The sequence below is a fragment of the Haliaeetus albicilla genome, chromosome 4 (assembly GCF_947461875.1).
Source record: "Haliaeetus albicilla chromosome 4, bHalAlb1.1, whole genome shotgun sequence".
Taxonomy (NCBI): domain Eukaryota; kingdom Metazoa; phylum Chordata; class Aves; order Accipitriformes; family Accipitridae; genus Haliaeetus; species Haliaeetus albicilla.
In genome coordinates, this window is record NC_091486.1 from 14,405,637 (window position 1) to 14,425,406 (window position 19,770).

General features: G+C 44.8%; 1 protein-coding gene across 4 annotated transcripts in view; it reads right to left on the bottom strand.

Annotated features, from left to right (window-relative positions):
* The window catches only part of GLI2 (GLI family zinc finger 2), a 200,367-nt gene that overhangs the window by 141,898 nt on the left and 38,699 nt on the right, over positions 1 to 19,770 (bottom strand). For 2 of the 4 annotated variants that reach the window (XM_069781020.1, XM_069781018.1), the window contains exon 2: positions 4,717 to 4,879. The exons of the other annotated variants lie outside the window; for them this stretch is intronic. In XM_069781020.1, the coding sequence (XP_069637121.1) occupies positions 4,717 to 4,849 (133 nt within the window). In that variant the 5' untranslated portion in view covers positions 4,850 to 4,879. The remainder of the gene's footprint in view (positions 1 to 4,716; positions 4,880 to 19,770) is intronic. 4 annotated transcript variants of the gene reach the window in all.

Sequence of the window (19,770 nt, forward strand, 5' to 3'; positions counted from 1 at the left end):
CTAATTTGTCTGCGTCTCAGGCCACACAAACTATATATTTTTTCAGTGCGCTGAGGTCTGCTGGGATGCTGGCATTTCCTCCTCCTCATTTACATGGTCTTCCCATAATCCAGCACTGAGACAAGCTGAACTGCACAAGGACTCCCTGCCAGCGCCACTCGGGGCTTGCTTACAGAAGACCTCTGGAGAGCGAAGGGAGGTGCTCCCTGCCCTTCTCCTCTGCCTATGAAAGGGCTGAGTGTGCTACTTCTGCAGCTCTGAGCATTCCCGCCAGCCCGTAAATCAAGTGACCAAACTCCATCCCAATCTCTGATCCACTGCAGAAAAGCCCCACACTCTGCCCTTACAGCACACGCAGGTCGAAGAGCTGTATTTCATCAACGGAAGCCTTAATATCAGAGTCTTTACCTTCTGGAAAAAAAGTGTAGCCAGAGTCTTACTGGTTCTGCAGCTTGGTTTCCCCATGTTTACACCAAATGACTTGTTGAACTTCATTATATACAAAGTATTTCCATAGATCAGAGGCAGGGAGACCTGTGCAGCTAACATAAAATAAATTACCACCCCGTGATAAATGGTTCTATTAGCAATCCAGATTGTTAAACTCAGATACAACAGGATGAAGGGAGCACTGCCCCATTCATTCTCCCTGCGGCAGATACTGAGTTGTAAATAGGTTATTTTGTGTGTAAATAACACATTAAAACTCAGCATTAGCCGTGTCTTTTGATAGAGAGGAAATTGTTCCAAATAAATAATCTCAGACAGGAATGTAAAATAAGCCAGATTTAATAGTGCATGCCTGCTGCAGCCGTGTTAAACATGACTAAAATGATAAACCCCAGAATATACTAATAGTAAACTATGCTCTGACATCAAAGTAATGAGGCTATATTTTTACCCAGCTTTAGAAATGCTAAAATTAGTCTTGACAGAGCCAGACATCAGAAAAATGTTTCAAACATAAACACCATCAATTTGGGAACTTGGTGTTTGTGTCATGCGGAGGGTGGAGTGGAGAGGGAAAGGTGCATTCTGGGCCTTGTTAAAGTTAGGCAGTTAGCATTTAGGAGACTTTGTATTTAATTTTTATTACAAGATGAGAAACCCATCTTCTTCAATATCTCTGCCTTTGAAAGAGTGGCTCATTTAAATTTCTCCTTCAGCCACGTGCCTGGGCTTCCTTGTGCGTGCTGATACAGAGGGTGTCGCAGCGCTAGCCTGGAGGTCACAACCCAGTCTCGCTCACATGCTGCTCTGCTCCAGAGTCTCCTACCCTACGCAGCAATATGCATTTCTGCATTCAGCAAAAGGGCTTTCTAAATACGAAGTGTTACGAGTTGCCCTTCCAGAAGTGGAGGCACTGAAAGTGAGAGGCTCTTCTACAGATTTGACTTGTCTACAACTCCTACATGCTGTCATTAAAAGCAGTTCCCATCTCTGTCGCACATACACATGTGCACCTACTGAAACAGAAGACAGGAGCTTTGACTCCTTGGCTGGCATGATTTATGGAAAAATAGAAAATTAGGAGAGACTTCCCTGATGTCATTTCTGTGAGGCCAATTTCTGAACATCTGATCAATGAGTTACTATAAAAAAATGTCACAGAAGATCTCTAAAATGGCAGCTTCAGTAGACTAAAAATATGAAATGCAGATTGTTAGTACAAAAGGACTCTTCTCCACTGACAGCATCAACAATATCCATCTCTTTTCCTACAGCTATAACTTAATTTGTTCAAGGCTGGAAACATTTGGGACAAATATCCAAAGCACGGCAACTAGAAACGGGGACTGAACGTATTATTACCTTATAATAATATAGTCTGAATAATAATATAATAAAATAGCTATTCTTCAATTATTTAACTAATATTCAGTTTATTGCTTCAATTACCTTAATTATAAATAAAAGCTTATGAATCTATTCATTTCTACAAGGGAAAAAGAAAGCCTTATGATCTGAAAAACATGCTATGTTGGCACTCCATCTGTGTGACTCAGTAGAATAAAGGAGAAGAAATGTGTTACAAATTACGTTTGTTTGGCTCTGGAGAGCAGCTTAGTGATCTGCAGCACTAGCTAAGCCTTGCTGCCACTTTCTCACATGCTAGTACAAAGAGTAAAACCTCTACAATAAATAAAATCAAGAGTTTGTCTTGGATGAGAATAAAGACTTGTTCGTATGGCCCCAAAGCAGGGCGGGGAGCTCAGAGGCCCTCCCTTTAAAGCTGTTCCCCTCCTCAAGATGAACATCGTAATTAATCTCCATGCCTCGTTTGCTTTCTTCTGTAAGAATGAGCATAAATGTATTTATTTCTGGCCTGTTATGAGTAATTACACTAGTTTAGTGAGTCAAATATGTTATATTAGCGTTAATACCACTTAAGTACAGTCTCATCGCTACTCAGCCTTTTTGTTATTATCTTCTAAATCCCACCTTGCAGTTCACTGATGTTAGAAGATGACTTTGTATTAATTTTTCTACTTACAAGCACACACGCCATGCTGCTCCCTTTCAGGAGCAGGTATTATGTCTAGCCAGAATTCAAAGGAAAGCCCTCCGAACCGCAAGAGCATGTGCATCACCTGAAGGGTCCCGGGGCTGGTGTCTGATCCCATGCTGCTCCACTGCTAGCCATTTTAGGTCATTTATGAGCACTTCTCTTCACAGCATGACATAGATTTCGCTCTTTACATCTCATTACACAATGCTTTCATCACAATTCTCCTGACACCTTCAAACAATCCTCCACTTACTTCTCCACTTCCTCTTAATAAAAGGAGAAATATTGAGCCCGTAAATCATTCTTTTCAGAGGCGAGAGCACACCGCTAATGGGACATATAATACCTGACGCTTAAAAACCAATCAAGTCTCCGAGGGTGCCAAATGGGCCGATGGACGCTCCACCTCAGGGGCATCCTCATTTCCATCGCATCTCTGGAAATGCGGTGACTGCTTCCTTGGTGGAGGCACTCCCAAGGCAAGTGCCAAGTGGGGAGAAGCTGTTTATTCAGAACAGCACATCTGTGGGTTTTCCATTTTAGCACACGTTTCGGACTTCGTTGGTGCCAATCAGCCCTTTGGTTCTGCCAGTTGCTGAGGTGATGCCTCAAGTGGGCTGCCTCAGTTGTTCCTACAGCCTGTGCTTCTTCAACGGGGATCAAAATCTGCTGGGGGATGGCAAAATTCCGCATGTTGCTGTCTCTGCCTTTCCCCTATTTCTGCTGCCCAGCAAGCCTTCCCTTCTGCCACTTTGCATAGTGCTCACAAGGAAGGTGTAAAAGATTTTCTAGTTCTTTTTAAGAAAACCTTTCCTTTGGATAACAAAAGCTAACAAAGTTTATCAAACACACAAACTAATCTTATAGATTATAATCTAGCAGCTGCTACCTTATTCTGTACATCTGAATCTTCCTAGGTCAATGTAGAAACAAAAACTGAGTAACAAAGGTGTTGAAAAGGAAGGATGGATAAAGCAGATTTAAGCAATTTGGGCTGGGAACTATCTTCAAAACTCAGCCAACAGAAAACAAAAACTCTCCAGCTGAGCTGTGTAAGAAACAGAGGAGCCCACAGGGGAGTTGTGCTGCTCTCATGGGGTGATGAGAAACCACCCTGCAGTGAAGGACAGGGAGGAGAAGGGTTTATTTTGAGGTAGACTCTGGCTAGCTATAAGGTATATTTTAGAGAGGGAAAAAAAAAAGCTGCCTGCAAAGTTTACACAGCTGTGATGTCTCTTGTCACATCCAAGCTGGTGCAGCCCCTTCTAAGTTTGTCTCCTTATGCCCTCTCCAGAAAGGATGCCCAGTCCCAGTCCCAGTCCCCAGCAAGGGCAGTGTAGTGCCTCCCTGGTGGGCACAGCCTTGCCCACAGCTGGAGCCACCACACGGGGCCCCTGGCACCAATTTGGCAATCCACCAGCACACGCGTGCCAGAGAGGGACGTGTTTTCTGGGGCTGCGTTTTGTCTGCCGTAGTGGGTGAGAGGAGGCAGGAGCAACGTGCCTGCATGACCCCCACACACCTGCCAAAAATGACCCCATGCCCATGGGTGTCCACGACAGCTTCCTAATTGACTTCAACACCAGCAGGACCAAAATCTTGCCAAAAACACGGACAGGAAAAAGAAATCAGGACCTGAGCTATTTCTGAACGGCGCAAGTTAGGCAGTTTCTTTGTGAACCTTCTTGCATTGGAACTGGACGATCCCAAATGCCTCCCTAACCGTGAAATCCCAGCAGCAATAATGGAAGACGGTGCAGTCTGTTTAGCTCATTAGCAGGATCACAGCCGGCACGCAACACCCCTCCCCGGCCGTGATAAGAGGGTGCTCCCCAGCTCCAGCCAGCCTCCCCAGCCAGCCGTGGAGGAGGAGCAGGCACCGTGCTGCCTACACCGCGCAGCACCGGTCGGGCGGCCGGTGGCAAGCAGCGATGGGATGCCTCAGCTCTCCGACGGCCACCTCTGCCCACCCGTGCTCTCCCTCACCCCAGCCCCGTTCGCTGGGACCGGCGGCGACTCGTCACGGCGCAGTGACGTTTGGACGCCACGCGGTGACACGGCTTCCCGCTCCTGTGACCTCCGACGGCCGAGAACCCCAATAAACTCAGCGTGTTCACAGGAGGACAGATGCCACTGTACTTATTAAATTCTTACAGTCTAATGAAAAACACCCCTGCTGCTTTCAAATTCTGGAAAACATAAAGTACCTCCTTGTGCCACTGCTGCTCCTGCAGCTGCTAAAGGAGTGGGTTTCTTCCCCGTCTCCGTAAAGCCATTCCCCTCCAGAACTGCACCTTTCCCTTCTTTTTTCCCAGCAGCAGTTGAAGCAGAAGTTTCCATCTTAGATGTGCATCTTCCAGCTCAGCAACCCTACAGGACATAAAACAAAACCAGATTCTGGTCACCACTCACAAAACAGGCAAAATCAGCTCCACGAGGAAGCGGCCGATGGTTCGGCAGAGCTCAAAAGTAAATGGCGAGCAGCAAAGGTTTCCGGGGTTTCTAACTCCAGCGGCCCAGCCAGTGCAGCAGTTGCAAGCAAAAAGGACACAACCCTGCAAAGGGATGGGTATTCTCACATCCCGCTGGCTTCAGGCAGTTGAAGACCTAAAAGGATCAAGACCAAAATGCATTTTTTCCCCACTTAAACTTGGGCTACATAATAAAGCTTACAGGTCCAAAGGGCTTTCCAGGATTAAAGGACAGGTGAGACGCAAAAAATATAGCGTGTATAAAACCAATTTGTCCATCCTATATGTAACCTAGCCCATCATAACAAAAAAACGAGTCAGCTAAAAACTTCCAATAAAAGTAGAGATAAAAATACTTTTAAGGTGTTTTTTTTTTTTTCTTTTCCCCAGTTGGTGCTTATTCTGTGTGCTGTTTCTGAGCCAGTGCCCCGACCAGAACATTTCAACAGTGCTTACGGATAAGCCACAGCAGGTCTGCCAGAACCCATCCAGCTGTCGCTGGTAAGGACTAACATCTACCGATTCCTCTCCCTCCCAAGCAAGTTCTTCTATCCTGACCGGTCGCATCTGAAAATCAGCCACAGCTCTATCCCCATTACAAATGGTGAATTAAGTGCCACTGAAAGCTCTGTGAAGCAAGAAGATACCAAGGCACAAATAACCTGTTTTTTTTAAACTCAGGTCCATGAAAAATAACAGCTCCTAAACTTTTTGTTAGCTTGTTTGTTCTGCATGATTCAACTGGTCTCCCAAAAGCAAACACATGTGTATCCCAAATTGAACGTAAAAGTGGGGCTTCTCTTAAATGAGGAGGCATGCTTCATTTCTGACTGCAAATACTTTAGGTTGCCCCGTTTTAACTTGTTTTATTTCAAATGTCACCACGTGACTCCTGTTTTTGCAGAACCCACACAGTTACCTGGCACTACTGGCCTCAGTCTGGTCTTGGGAAAACCCACTGCTAATTCTTCCTTTCCTTTCTGATTTTAATGCAGATCTGTAATTTTTCATATGCAAATTTTCAGATGCAAATTTTTCAGCTCCTGAGATACTCCGGAGCACACTGGCTGTTTACCTTACTGGAATTAATGGGATCAGCCAAAAAATGTCTGGGAAACCAGAAAACATTTTTTTGTCTGCAGGTAGTTTTACTGCCGTTGTGCCAGCTCAAACTTCCCCCCCTTCACTCTGGAGGATTAACTGACTCCTGAACATCTTGGATTAAAAAGTTAACTCTCCTAAAAACTTTAAAACACACAAAGATTTCAGAAACTCCCATGTGTGATCTGCAGCTTTTACCCTTCAGTTGTTCATGACCCTGGCATAAGCACTTCGTTTTGTGATTTATTTTTTTTTTTCCCTCTCCTCTTGCTATTTTGCTGGTTTTCCAGCAGTTTTTGTGCTGTAACTTCAGGACAGACAAGCAGGAAAGCCAAGACCCTCTTTCCCTGCTCCAGGAGGAGCTCCACGGCTCAGCGCGTGGCCCCGTGCTCCCAGGCTCCCTCGCACCCACCCACCGTTGGAGACCCTCCACGTTGCACTGCTGTTCAAGACAGGCTGTCCTAAACCATTTCCTCCTCTGAGCGACTTTCAAACTTTCTTATAAATACAGAGCTACCCTTGCCGGCACCCTAGAGGGAGCTGGCATGTGGTGGATGTTGTCCTCCAGCATTGTCACCGCTGCCTGGGCTCCGGCAGGACGATGGCCCACCGAGCAGCTGTGTGCCGCAGCCCCAGCAGCTTATCCCAGGAGCCCCCAGGCACGGCTCGCATTAATGGCACAACTAAGTGATGGATCTGCGGTCACGATTTGCAGCTGTAAACAGCGAAGCTTGCATTGGAAATGACGGGACCCGCAATTACAGGCTTTACTGATGACACAAGGCTCCAGTGAATGCCGAGGTGGCCCCTCAGAGGTCCTGCCCCGGCATGTGCTGGGCTTGATGGCAAACATGGGATGGGTTCCTGGGGGCCAGGACTTTACAGTGGTTTAATCCAGAAATCAGGTTGGGTTACAGACCACGTAGGAAATAAATACACTCAAACTGGAGGAGTATTTGACCTGGGTCTGACAGCCTGGGCTTCTGTTCGTTAAGCAAATAAACTTCAGAGGCTATATTACGAGCCCCCCACCTGTTTCTTCTTAGTCCCTCCTTTCAAGGCTTTGCACTTTTGTTTGAAACCAGACGCTCGCCCTCGCACCCCTCCCAGCCTCCTGCCTCCCCGTTACCCTGACCCTCAGGGCAGCCTCATGCCTGAGGGAGCTTCCTCGGGGGGCTGCGGAGCACAGCAGCCAGGCAGGGGAAGGAAAAAACTGGTAAGAGAAATTGTTCTCCCGTGAAACACGCAGGTTAGAGCCGTGCTTTTGTCCAGAGAGGTATCCGAAGCGAGATCTCTAAACCACTGCCACAGACCCCTCAGTAGGGACCCAGGTTTTCAGATGTGTCATTTATCCAACTGGAATTTGACAAGAGATCAGGCCCGTATTTGAAAATCTGGCCTTTGTAGCTGTATGCTCTCTTTTCAGATGAATTATGAATTTAAAAAAAAAAAAATCAAGTGTTTCTAATAAATGGTTGTATTAAACAGGTAAATCCTTCTCAAATACTGGCTTAGGAAAAAAAAGAAAGCATACAACTACTCTAAGCTTGCAGGATTTAGCGTAGTAAGTCTATAGTTATTTTTGCTTCATAAAGGTGCTTGGGTCAGAGCAGGCTGGATGCGAGGCTCTGAGCTTTTCCCCGAGTCAGCAGTGACCAAAAGTCGTTCTCCTTCCACAGCCACCCACAACCAGAGCTGACCGTCCCAGCCCGGGAGGACACAAGCATCCTCCCCGGCCGGATCCTGCCCTGCTCAGCACACCCACCCAAGACCAGGACAGAGACCCGGGAGCGAAGGAGCACCCACACTGATTTCATATCCCACCTCCCGAGGTTTCACGGACGATGGATGGCTGAGAGCCAGTGACCAGCAGACTCCCCTGCTGTGCTTTGGTGCAGTGTGCGACCAGGACACAGCGCTGCAGCTCTGGAGATTTAGGTTCCCACCTTGGCTCTGCTACAGTCTCCTCTGTGTCCCTGGGCAAAAAGTTTAACCTCTCCCACAGCTGGTTTCCACAGCCATAAAATAGGAAATAGTACTTTGCCCTATTTGCAAAGTGCTTTGAGATCCTCGGAGGCACAAGGCTATGGAAGTATTTTTATTACCAGTATAAGAAGATATATTGATGGAGGCAGTCAATCCACACCATCCAGGAGCACAACATTCATTTTTTAAGCAATACATAGTTTGCTTTCTGTTCAATGCTAAACTTTTTCCGCTGCTCTGTGCCACACAGAATTTATAAATTCAATGACAGATTAATCTTAGCAGCGAGCCATTTGGCATGAAAAAGGGTTTCACAGGGAGCCTGCTTTTTCCTGTAAAGAGCATGCATTTAGGAGTGACTATACGGAGAAAGACCCTGTGCACTTATTCAAGCACAACTCTGCCCTCCGTCATTACTCAGAATTAGAAACCCAGAATAGATTACTCAGATTGTTCCTAAGGTTTGTAGCTTTCTCTGCAGGAGGAGGGTTGGGTAATTGATTTTGACACTAATACCAGCACTATTCATATGCCCTGTAATATAATTCTGCAGCAACACTAAAAAGGCAGCCATCTGAGATCTGAACAAGGAAAGTGCTATATGATTTGCCCTAGACAACCCCAGCTATTTTAACAGCTGCGTTGTATATTAAAAGGGAGAAATCCCAACAGAATTAAAAACAACAAAGTCACATTTGCCTTTGAGGGAAAACAAGAAGCCGTAAACTTTCCTAATAAAACAATCCCTCCCGCTAAGTGCTCAAGGAATGGTCGAAAGTGCAGTCCCAGAATGCCTGTCTCTTTTGGAGGACATCAGCCTGAGCAGGACTGCCAGCAAACTTGGGAATAAACAGATACTCAATCAACCATACCCCCCTGCACACTCTTTTCTTGTAAAGGCATTATTTCCTTCTTCAGGATTTTTCTTGCATCAAGAAACCCCCTTCTCCTCCCCTAGACAGAGCAGAAAACTTAGATATCTGCCCCCCTAAGCTTTTCTGTGACACATGAATCGCCAATTTTGGCCACCTTTCCTCAAAGACTAAGTAGCAGCATGGAAGCAAGCCTCTCTGGCAGAGGGCAGGTGCCAACAGTGACGTTGTGACATGGGTCCAATCTTCCACAAGCTACCAGAGTCACTGAATGCCACCTTCACGCCTGGCAGCCCCACGGGGCGGCAGGAAGGGGTTTCCAAAGGAGGCTTCCAGCAGCCATTCTGCTTTTGTGAATATTTTGGGCTTTCTCAGGCCGATGTCTATCCTCTCCTTTACTTAAAGTCCACCTCTACCTGACCTCCTCACGCCCAGCCCCAGAGGTGCCATCACCCCCAAGGGGACACGACGGGGGTGCGTTGGCTGCTGCCGCCAGCACCACCTCCACCTCCACCCAGCCAGGATGAAGCCCCACTGCCGCTGGCTCCCAGCGTGACCGCTGGGAGCTGGGATAACCGCGGGCAGCCTTCACGCAGCTCTCGCCAGGTTTGTCCTCACGCACCCACAGGGAGGTACTTTATCTGTTCTGCCACATCGCCTCCCACGTAGGTACAAGACCGAGTTTGATAGCTTTTCCTGGCGTGCTGTTTTAGTTAAGATGAACAAAGAGATACACCCACCATCTCTTCTTTTGCAGTGGACTGTGTCATACAGCTAAAGCCTTCTGAATACATGATCTGCTTATGAAATTCAGTGTGAGCCAACTGTTTTGAACATTGCCTTAATACAGTGGCTGCTGTGATCCTTTTCAGTCTCCCAGGGTTTGAGCCAAATTATGTTCTCAATTACACGGAAGTAGCAGCAGTTAACCCAGTGAAGTCATAGGCTCTATACCACAGGAAAACTTGACCCCTCTATTTTCTTTTATATCAGCAACAGCTTCAAATTACTGAAGAAAGTTTTTTCTGTACACATGCTGCTACTAAACGTTGGGACTATCCAAACATGCTGTCTGTTGCTGAAGGATCTACAAACGTTTACAGAATATCAATCTCAGGTAAAAGCAGCGTAAATATTAATTCAGAACTAATCACTTTCGGGGGTCCTCCTGACACAAGGTTTCCCATCCTGCCATTTCTTAGGAATGGTCTACTTGGGCCAATCCTACAGGGTTGATTACACATGGAAATTAGAGCTGTACGCTGGGGCGTGCGTGTGTAGAGCAGGAGCTGCCTGGCTGGAGGTCCGTGCTGTCCCTTTCAAGCTTGAGAAGGCTTCTGTGGTGGGTCCCTAGCAGCTTCAGGAGATGGTATGGGGAGGAGGGAAGGAAGCAGAGACAACCCCATGCTGACAGGAGTGGCGTTAGGAGGGCACAGAGCTGCTCAAGGCTTCTTCAGTTTTTCTACCTCCTTCCCCAACTCCTGCTTACGGAAGACTAATACTGGGCTGCCAAAGGGAGGGAAGAGAGAGCTGTGCTGGCTTTCAGCAGAGGATAGAAAGACACGCAAGTTCTGCCCACCCACCCCCAAATGTAGGGCTAAAATTGCTAAGAAAGCTGGGAGTTTATAAGGCTTCGCCAAACAGTTCCAGCCTACGGCAAAAGTTGCATGACTCAAAAAAATAAAGAGGGGACAAAAAAAGAAAATGGGGGGGGAAGGCGGGGGGGGGAAGAGAGAGACAGAAAAACCCCAGGAGAGTTGGCAACACTGCAATAGTTATACAGGTTCTGGAATGTACAAAGGCTGAAATCAGAGACTCAGCATCTCTTTTGAACTTCAAAACCAACAAGTCTCTTCAAATCACTCTGTTAATTGGCTTTAAATTAGAGTTCTAAGTTTAATGAACAAATCTTTCACGTACGGCATGAAACGGATACGCTTCTAGATTAACTTCCTGATCAACACCATCTGCCATTTCCATATGGCAACGGCAAACCAAAAGCACGAGGAAGAAGCCACTCTTGCCTTACTGCGAGGGGTCAAAGTGCACCCAGGACTGCCTGGTGCTTGGCAGCGTTTCTCTGTAATGTGATAACCTCAGAACATCACCTCCAACCAGCTCCAGAAGATCTGGGGATATTCCAGGCGCCAACGGGCACAACTCTGCCCAGGGAGGTAAAGAGAGGAGGCAAAGCATGGAAAAATGCATGAGGGAAGGAGGCATGAGGGAAGAAGGGATGTTTGCGGAGATGATTGGCTGCATGTGGAAAGAGCAGCAGGTTCCTGAAGAAGGAGAAGAGCCTGGAAGACAGAGAAGAGGTAAGGGGAAAGAGGGATGACCTTACAGACTAGAGTAGGTAAGACCTTACTGAAGAATATGAGTGAATGGAAGTACAGGCTCAAGGCAGGCAATGGCAAATCCTGTGGAGACAGAAAAGAGTAGCACAGGAAAGGAGAAGAGGCTGCAGACAGACTGGTACCGTGGGAGATGGAGATACATAGCCCTGCTAGGGCAGGGGAAGGCACAGCATGATGTCCAGCATGACAGGGACAGGGCAGGGAGGCATGGCGCAGAGGGAAGAGAGACAGAAGACATTCAGGGAACTTGCAGGGAAGCAAAGTGGAGAGAGGCAAAGGTCTCTGATGGAAGAAACATGCCCTGCAAATAGCTCCAAGGAATGCAGGCGTCCAGCATGCTCTATCACTCTTTGTAGCTGGAGCACCTAGGCACGAGGATGCAATCCACTGCTTCACGTGGTGCCAGGCATATGAAAGGAACAATGTCAGATACACCTCAGAAAGAGTCACAAGTGCTGTCCCTCCTTACACTGACACTGACCACAGCAGCTTTCCACTTATATCAAACAAGGCCTGCAGAGTCAGTGGTGGTGATCAGAAATTACCACCATGTGGAAGGTCTTGAAGTATTCAGCTGCCTGCTCCAGAACTAGCGTTCACCAGCTGCATGCTCCCTGGAGACCTTCCAGCAGGGACCAGACACTAAGGGGCCCTGGACAGCAAGGGTGCAATGCCAGTGTCTGCACAGGGGCACCCAGCACCCGGGGACCCCTGGTCCTGGGCAGGGCTGACAGATGTGGCACAGGACCTACGAGAGACATGCATCCATCGGGAATGTCAACCAGAGGCCACGCTATCCTAGGATACTCCATGGCACCAGATGACCACACTGAGGCTAGTGAATTGAAACATAAATGGTTTTTCCCTTTCTAAAGCCATTTACTTTCTGGGCTGTAGTTACTGGAAGGGAGATGATATTGAATAAAGTAACTCATATTTCACCCGTCCTTTGGGTTTAGCCTGACGTTCATATTTTTCACAAACACTAATGTCACTTTAATATTGCTGCTTCCTTACAAATAAGACCAATTTATAAAATATCAGATAAATTTGAACCGTTTCCCCACTTCAAGTATATTTTCAAGTGGCCAACCTTAGAGCCTTGAACAGAAGTTATCTTTCAGATGCTGGGTTATAAACAATTACAATACGTCAACAAAACATACGAGCAGACATAAAAGCTCAAAGCCAGACACAGATTCGGTATTGGTCCATGCTGAGACATGCAGGCTGGGGTACATGACTTTCCCTCCTCTCTCTCAGAAGTTATCTTTGTTTCTTACTTTGGAAGAACTGAGAAGATGGAGAAGTGAGGGCTGGAGGGAAGAGCCTTTTGTGGTGGAACAGGAAAACAAAGTCATGCTTGTGCTTTTACAAAGCCAATCCTACGTGTCTTATCATGAGAAAATTTTTACTATGCGAATTCCAACATGTGAAAAACCGTCAAAGAAGATAATCAAGACACTCCTGCATTCAGACTCTGTGTTAACATGCTGCAAAAATATGGGAGGATGCAATCAGGTAAACAAAAATTGCTCAAAAGTGATGCATCACCATTATAACTGGTCCATGAATCTTCACTTGGGTTTTGTTTGTTTGTTTGTTTTTGTTGTAAGGGTGAGAGAACTTAGACAACTCTTTTGCCAAAGTTTGGTTTTTTGATGTAAATCCAAAGAAGTTTTCAATTTCCTGTTATAGAATTTTCTGGGTTTTTTCCAAAAGGAAAAAAAAAAAAAAAAGACAAATATTACCTATATGTGTGTGCATGTATGTAATGAAAAAGTATTGTTTTCACTTTAGGAAACCTCTGCACACCAGAGCAGAAAAAGAAAAAAATGAAAATGAAGAAACCAAAAAAAAACCCTTCATCACGTCTTCGTGCTCCAACAAGAGCAGAAACTGTTAATAACTAACATGTCAGATAAAATGTCTGTGGTGCTTGGCAGATATACCAGGGTGGGTAACAGCTAAACACAGACTGTATTAAGACCAGGGTGGAGGACCAGCAGTTAAACTGTTTACAACAAAATTAGACTCTAATTCCAAAGCAGTAATAATTAACCTATTGACTTTTCAGCAGGTTTATGAGTAAAAGATACTAAGAAAAGTAACTTGCACATACTACAAGTGGAGCAGGGACTCTGATTCTGAAAAGAGATGTTCATGCAGGTTCCACAGAGCGGGTGAGAGCCAACGCAGGAGATTTGGCTAAGAGAAAAAGAGCTGCCTTGAAATCAGATTTGAGGGAGCTTTTGAGAAGGTGGAAGTGAATGCTTTGTTGGCTGGTGGTGACTGAAGGAGAATCCTGTCAGGGTTGCACTTCCGTGCTGCAGTAGTTTGGGCACTTTCAACTCTCATGAATGAAACCCCAAATACAAACCACATGCAGTGAAGTTTAATGGGTTTGCTTTATGTAGGGGTGGGATGAGTAATATTGTCTTGTAGTGACTAGTCCATCCAGATGACATTGAACAGGCTCCAAAGCTTGGATAAGAAAACCCTCGTTTGGCTCAAGGAAGGAAAACCTTTCTTTTGAGCAATGAAAGATGAAGGACTGCATCCTTGCAAAAATCCCTATAGCAACTGGGTTCTTTCAGAATATGTTTCATTACAAAATTTTGGTTTATTTTTAAACATTCCAGTTCATCAGCCTATTGAATCCTCCCTCCAGAGGCACACGTGTAAGTATGTAGAAGAGAGAAGCCTGGGAAGGAAACAAGAATGTAATTAAAAACAAAAAAGCAACACTTCAATTGACTCGTTTTCCTCTGCTGAACACATACACCACACAAGCTGCTATTCCACACTGGGTAGAAACACATATTGTCTTTATAAGACTACAGTTGCCAGCTGAAGGCAGGATGCAGACCACATAAAATGGTTGGCAGTTCATAAACGGGAGAATGGAGAAAAATTCATCCAGATGGGAATGGGAGAAGAGTTTCTGACAGAATCATAGAGTATTTGGGGTTGGAAGGGACCTGGGGAGGTCATTGAGTCCAGCCGCATGCGCACAAGTAACAGAGCATTTGCAAACCCCCAAACCGTCAAAATATCCGACAGTTAGATGTAGTAGGAGACGACAGAGCTATATGGGATATACCCATGGGCAAGGCAGCCTAGTCTGCAAGGACACAAGCACACTGGTGAAGAAAGATTCAAGAACGACCAAGAGTCCTTGCAAGGAACTTTATGAGGGAGAAAGAAATTAGTACTCCGAACAGTGTTCATTTCTGCGAGCTGTGACTCAAGTTACAGGGCTATATACAATTCAAAAAAATCAACAGTTAAGCAAGCGGTGAAAGGCAGAGACCCTCAGTTTTCAGCAGTGCAGGTCCATCTTCTACAGAGAAAAGAGACTGTACAACGTGGCTGGCTGTCATTTGAGTGGAAGGGAATAAGTCTTTCAGGAGACAGGCTAAAGTATTCAGGAGGGTATTAAGCTAATGACAAAAGACAAGGGTGAAAATGAGCACTCATTTAGCCAGAAATCAAGATGTCAAGATTAAAATTAATCAAGGTACCAAGGGACTCAAAGAGAAGAGATTCCTTAATTGTGTAGACTCTAACGCTGCAAACCCAAGTAATAAACAAGAAGTGGAATAGCTCATTTAATACACAAATTAGTCCTGACCGGTATTACGGAATCTGGTGGAAATATTCATATGATTGGAGAGCTACAATAATTTTGCGTATCAGTGACTGGAAACAACTACAGAGTCATGAAGTTTGTCAGTGATAAATGACTGCAGACACAGTAAATAAAGATGATTGCTTTGTACCAGTGACCTGCTCTCTATCCCTAGATGGGCTAGATACAAAGATTATATATTTTAAAGCAACCACATACAAGGCCACGTATCTGGAAAACAACTGATTAAAATGAAGACTGTGTTTTGAGAAACACTGACTGGAGACGACTTGAAGTTTATGGTGGGCAAACAGTGGCTGACAAGTTCTATGGAGGTTGCTGGCATCCAAACAACTAAAGCAAAATGTGTTTGTCTATGCAGAATTTGGGAGGCTATAATGCCTCTCTGTCTAACCCTGAATCGGCTGTTAACAGAACACTATGCCCAGCTCTGGTGTCTGCAATTCAAGCAGAAGGATGAAAATTGCAAAGGCTCCAGTGCTATCCATGAGAAAAATGAAAGAGAGCTCAAAAGAGAGGCGCTTGCAGGATGACTTGATCAGTAATATTAATACATATGTAATCAACAAAAATTTTATAACTGATGCTTTTTGACCCAGAGGTAAGGGATTTACAAGAATTTATGGCCAATCTAATTACGGTTACCTAACAGCAATTACAAAGATGAAGAGCTAGAAGTTAAACTAGAGAAATTCAGATTAGAAACAAGGCTCCCAGTTTCAACAGAGAAGAGCACTGGATTCAGGCTGGTGACAGACTCTCTAGCACTGCAGAGCTGACATTTTGTTCAGGTATTTTTCCAGAAGATCTGCTGTAGTCTAAAACTTGTCACTGGACATGGATGGGTTTAAGTACAGGAAAGTTAAGTACAGGAAAGTCCTCTGATGGTGTAATAGAGAAAGTTAGACTAGATCAGCACCTTGATCCTCTGTGATCTTATAGCACCTATATATCCGTGTGTTATAAATGATTTGCCATACCTTCACAGATCAAAACATCTGCATTTATAATGATTGAATCTTACCATGCCTGTCTCTGCTGATAAGCGAAACTAACTTCTACCTTTCAACTTCTCTATTTTTTTCTTTTGTGATAAGGACTTAGTAAGACTCAAGTAATAAACGCCTCCCAGAACACTGATAAACTCTACGGTGTTTATGTCCTGCCAATGGCAAAGTTGCCGAGTACACATTCCTTTATTATGCAGTTATGTCTACCATGCTGCAAGTATGTTGATGACTGAGACAGATATAAAACCATTCACCAACAGAGTATCATGCAATTTTTATTTGGTAGCCTACAAGAACTGACTTGGTTTCTTGGTCTGGCAAGTAGCTGCCAGCATCAAAAAAGGAAAGAAATAACATTGTAATTTATATCATTACAAATGCTAAGGGAAAAAACTCCCTTCTAAGCCCCAGCAGTGGTGTCTCCACAGCCTACAGAAGACTGGAAATGCGAGGAGGTCTGATCCTCCACTGCCCTGCAGTAGCTGTTTCACATACAAAACAAGCTGGGCTGACACGCCAGCACATCTCATGTCCACAAAACTTATTGGAACAAAACCCAGGCTAGCAGTAAACTTTTAGCAAATGTCAGCAGGTTGCTATGGCTCAGAGGAATAGTTTAGGAACCACGCGGCATGTATGCAACTGGGCAGTTCAAGCAAGCGAAGCAAAAGAACCGTGTTTGGCGGTAACCAGGCCAGGGGCTGAGCACTGGAAACTGTATTCATGCTTGTTAGGTCCCCACAGCTATTCAGAGGTATACCAGGCTTTGGGGAACAGTGACTGCTGTGGCCACTAGGCAACATGCAAAAAAAAGATGGTTTTTACTATTTCATTACATAAGACTCAAATCATTAAGGCTAGCCTGGGAAGACCCTGTAAATACTTCCTCCTTGTTTGCTTTTGTTCCTTGATACTGTATTAAGACAAAATGCAAAGGATTAATATAAATTCTTCAGGACAGAACCCCTTTATAGGAGCGTATGTATATACACGTGCACATACAAGTGTATATATATATAGCTTTTTAGTATTGCTAGGAGTAGTTATTTACCTTGTAGTTATTGTACATTATTTCTGTTGTGTATTAATGCATATGATAATTATATTCTATCTCTGTATCTTTGTTCTGCACGCAAGCTTGTTGAGTTCTTCCTAGAGAAAACAGTCAAAATAACATAAGTCTTTTACCTCCCATCTACCACTCCCTCCCTGCTCCTAAAGTTTCACCTCCTCTTCTCCTCTAATCATCTCACTCCTCCATAACCATCTTCTAAACGATGTCACAGCCACTTTTCTTGCTCTCCTTGCCCATTCTCTTTTTTTCTGGTCTTTTTCCTCACAAACCTTGTCTGCTTTGGTCTGCCTCTCTCTAAAAACAAATCCCACTGGTGCCTGTAACATTCATTCCATCTTCTTCCTCATTCACAGCTAAGCTGTATCCAATTTTCTGTACCCATTTGCCTCTGGGATTTCTCTCCACTAAATCTTTCCTACATTTTACTCACCAATCAACCTAGTTCGGACCTGATTCCCTCCAACCACATTGAAACATCAGCCTGCCTCTCAAATACCTTCTTGCAGCAGTCTGGCCGTGGTTAGAAGGTGGCAAAGGATGCCAAATGCTGTAGAGGTGGATAGCATCTTGTTTCTCACTCAATTCTGAAACCTGGGGTGGTCCTAAGGTTCCTCCAACCTCACCGTAAGATTTTGCCTCTAGGCCACCTCTGACTCCTGTTTCTTCCTTCTGCACCACGTCTCAGAGTTTGGTGCTTCCTTGGGTTTTCTGCCACTCACCTACACATCTGAGCTCAAAACACCAGCCTCTAAGCCATTCATTTTCATTTACAGCAAGTTCCTTTACATTGGCTCTAATGAGTACAAAGCTGATTTCACAGCCATTCAGAATGTGGGAGCAAAGAGCATTTTCCTAGCTTGTCACTTTGTTCCTGTCACTTCGCTTTACATCCTTTGATGGCATGCTCTTTTGTTTTGCCTCAACCATTGTCTCCTCTTTCAAAGCCCTTCAAAGCCTACCACACTATGCTTTCAATCTCATCGGCTTCAGGGAGACTTCAGCAAATGCATATGCACTTTCTTCAGTCAGGGCCTAAATATGTGTTCTTTGAGTTGGTTTGGTCATACAGACCAGAGATAGCCATCCACTCCCAGTCTTATTCATAACTAGTTTTCACCAATGAAACTATTGAATTGGAGTGCCTTCTGTTTTATCACAGGTCTCCAAGATGAGAATCAGATCCCCTCGGAAAATCAGGAACCAGTGAACATATCTGTTAGGATCCATTGTTCTGATGTTAGGAGAAATACTAGGGTTCTTCAGTTAACTGCCTTTGCGCTGTATTTTTCCTCAAGTAAGGGAATAATCGTTTGCATAACTCATTTATCATAACTCACTTGTCCCTTACTAAAAGAAAGAGCCTATTTCTTATATCTCCTTGCTCTCTGCATAGCACACAGTGTCAGGGCACCTCGACATTGAAAATTATACACTAGAAATAGTGAAGCACCTCTTCAAGTATTCATCCTAATTGCTGTCATAACTTAGCACTTGACTGAAAAGCAAGTTAGGTTTTTCTCTACTGAAGAAATTAAACGTATGTTATCTCCCATCTCTACAGTCATCCATTTGAGCCCAAACTTTCATAGAACTGAAGGCACATGGACAGAGGACATGTCACCAGCTATAGACACCCACACAATTTCTTGTCTTTAAACCACGGTCACAGCTACCCAACATTTGGTACCACTTTGTTCCCTGGGCTTTTCCCAGCCTTTCATGCATTACAAGTGAGACAGTTCAACACACTTCCTATTTCTGAGCCAGTATCTCCACTGCAAAGTCAGATTTCACAGATTTATTACTAACTTAAAAATTGTTTATTAGAAAAACAGTTAAAGAAAATGTATCTTTTGAAAACAAAAATTGTTGGCCATCCCCACATCATTAGTGGCATACTGAGAAAACATTAGAAGTCTTCCCTTAGCACTCTTGTAACTGAAGATCACAGTCTTTGTTTATGTGAATATATCCAGGCAAACGCCTTCAGAGAAACGGACCTGAAGCATGCACAGGGTTGGCTTTTCATCACTGCACCCCACTGAGATTTTTAGAGCAGAGGACTGGTAGCTGTGAACATTCATTAATGTTTAAGCCTTCCCTTTTGCTGGCCAGTGCATGATACAAAACAGACGCCAAGCCACGTGGCTCCTGCCCTGTCTTTTGGTTGGGACCTGGACACGACCACTCATACCGTGCGTCTTGGAGAAAACCCTTCCAGCTTTTACCAGACGTGTGGCCTTTTTGGTTACAACCCCTACAGCTACACAACTGCACTGGCAGCTAAAGGCAGATTTCAGGACCGTGAGAATCAGCAATCAAAGCAACAAACCGTCAGTAACTCCAGCACCATATGCAAATTACAGTGCGTGCGAGACCTCAAAGCAAACAACATCATGTGTAAATAACTTCAGGGGAAACACACAGAGGAAGAGGTCTATTTGTTAGAGGAATAAATGATTCCTGTCTCATCAGGTGCAACGGAGCAGTCCTCGGCTCCCAGGACAGGGCCACTGGGGAGAAAGGGGGCTGCACGCACCCTTGTGCCACCCCACTGTGCTACCTTCTCTTTGCAGAGAATCATGACTGTATTACCGATAAGCACAAAAATCCGTATATAATTAACCACGCTACCTGCTTCGGAGTAGAGTAGAATAAGCTACAATCTACTGAGAGGAGCAATAAAATAAAGGCGCAAAAAGTTTCCATTATTTCTAAAAAACCCCAAGATGCAGTT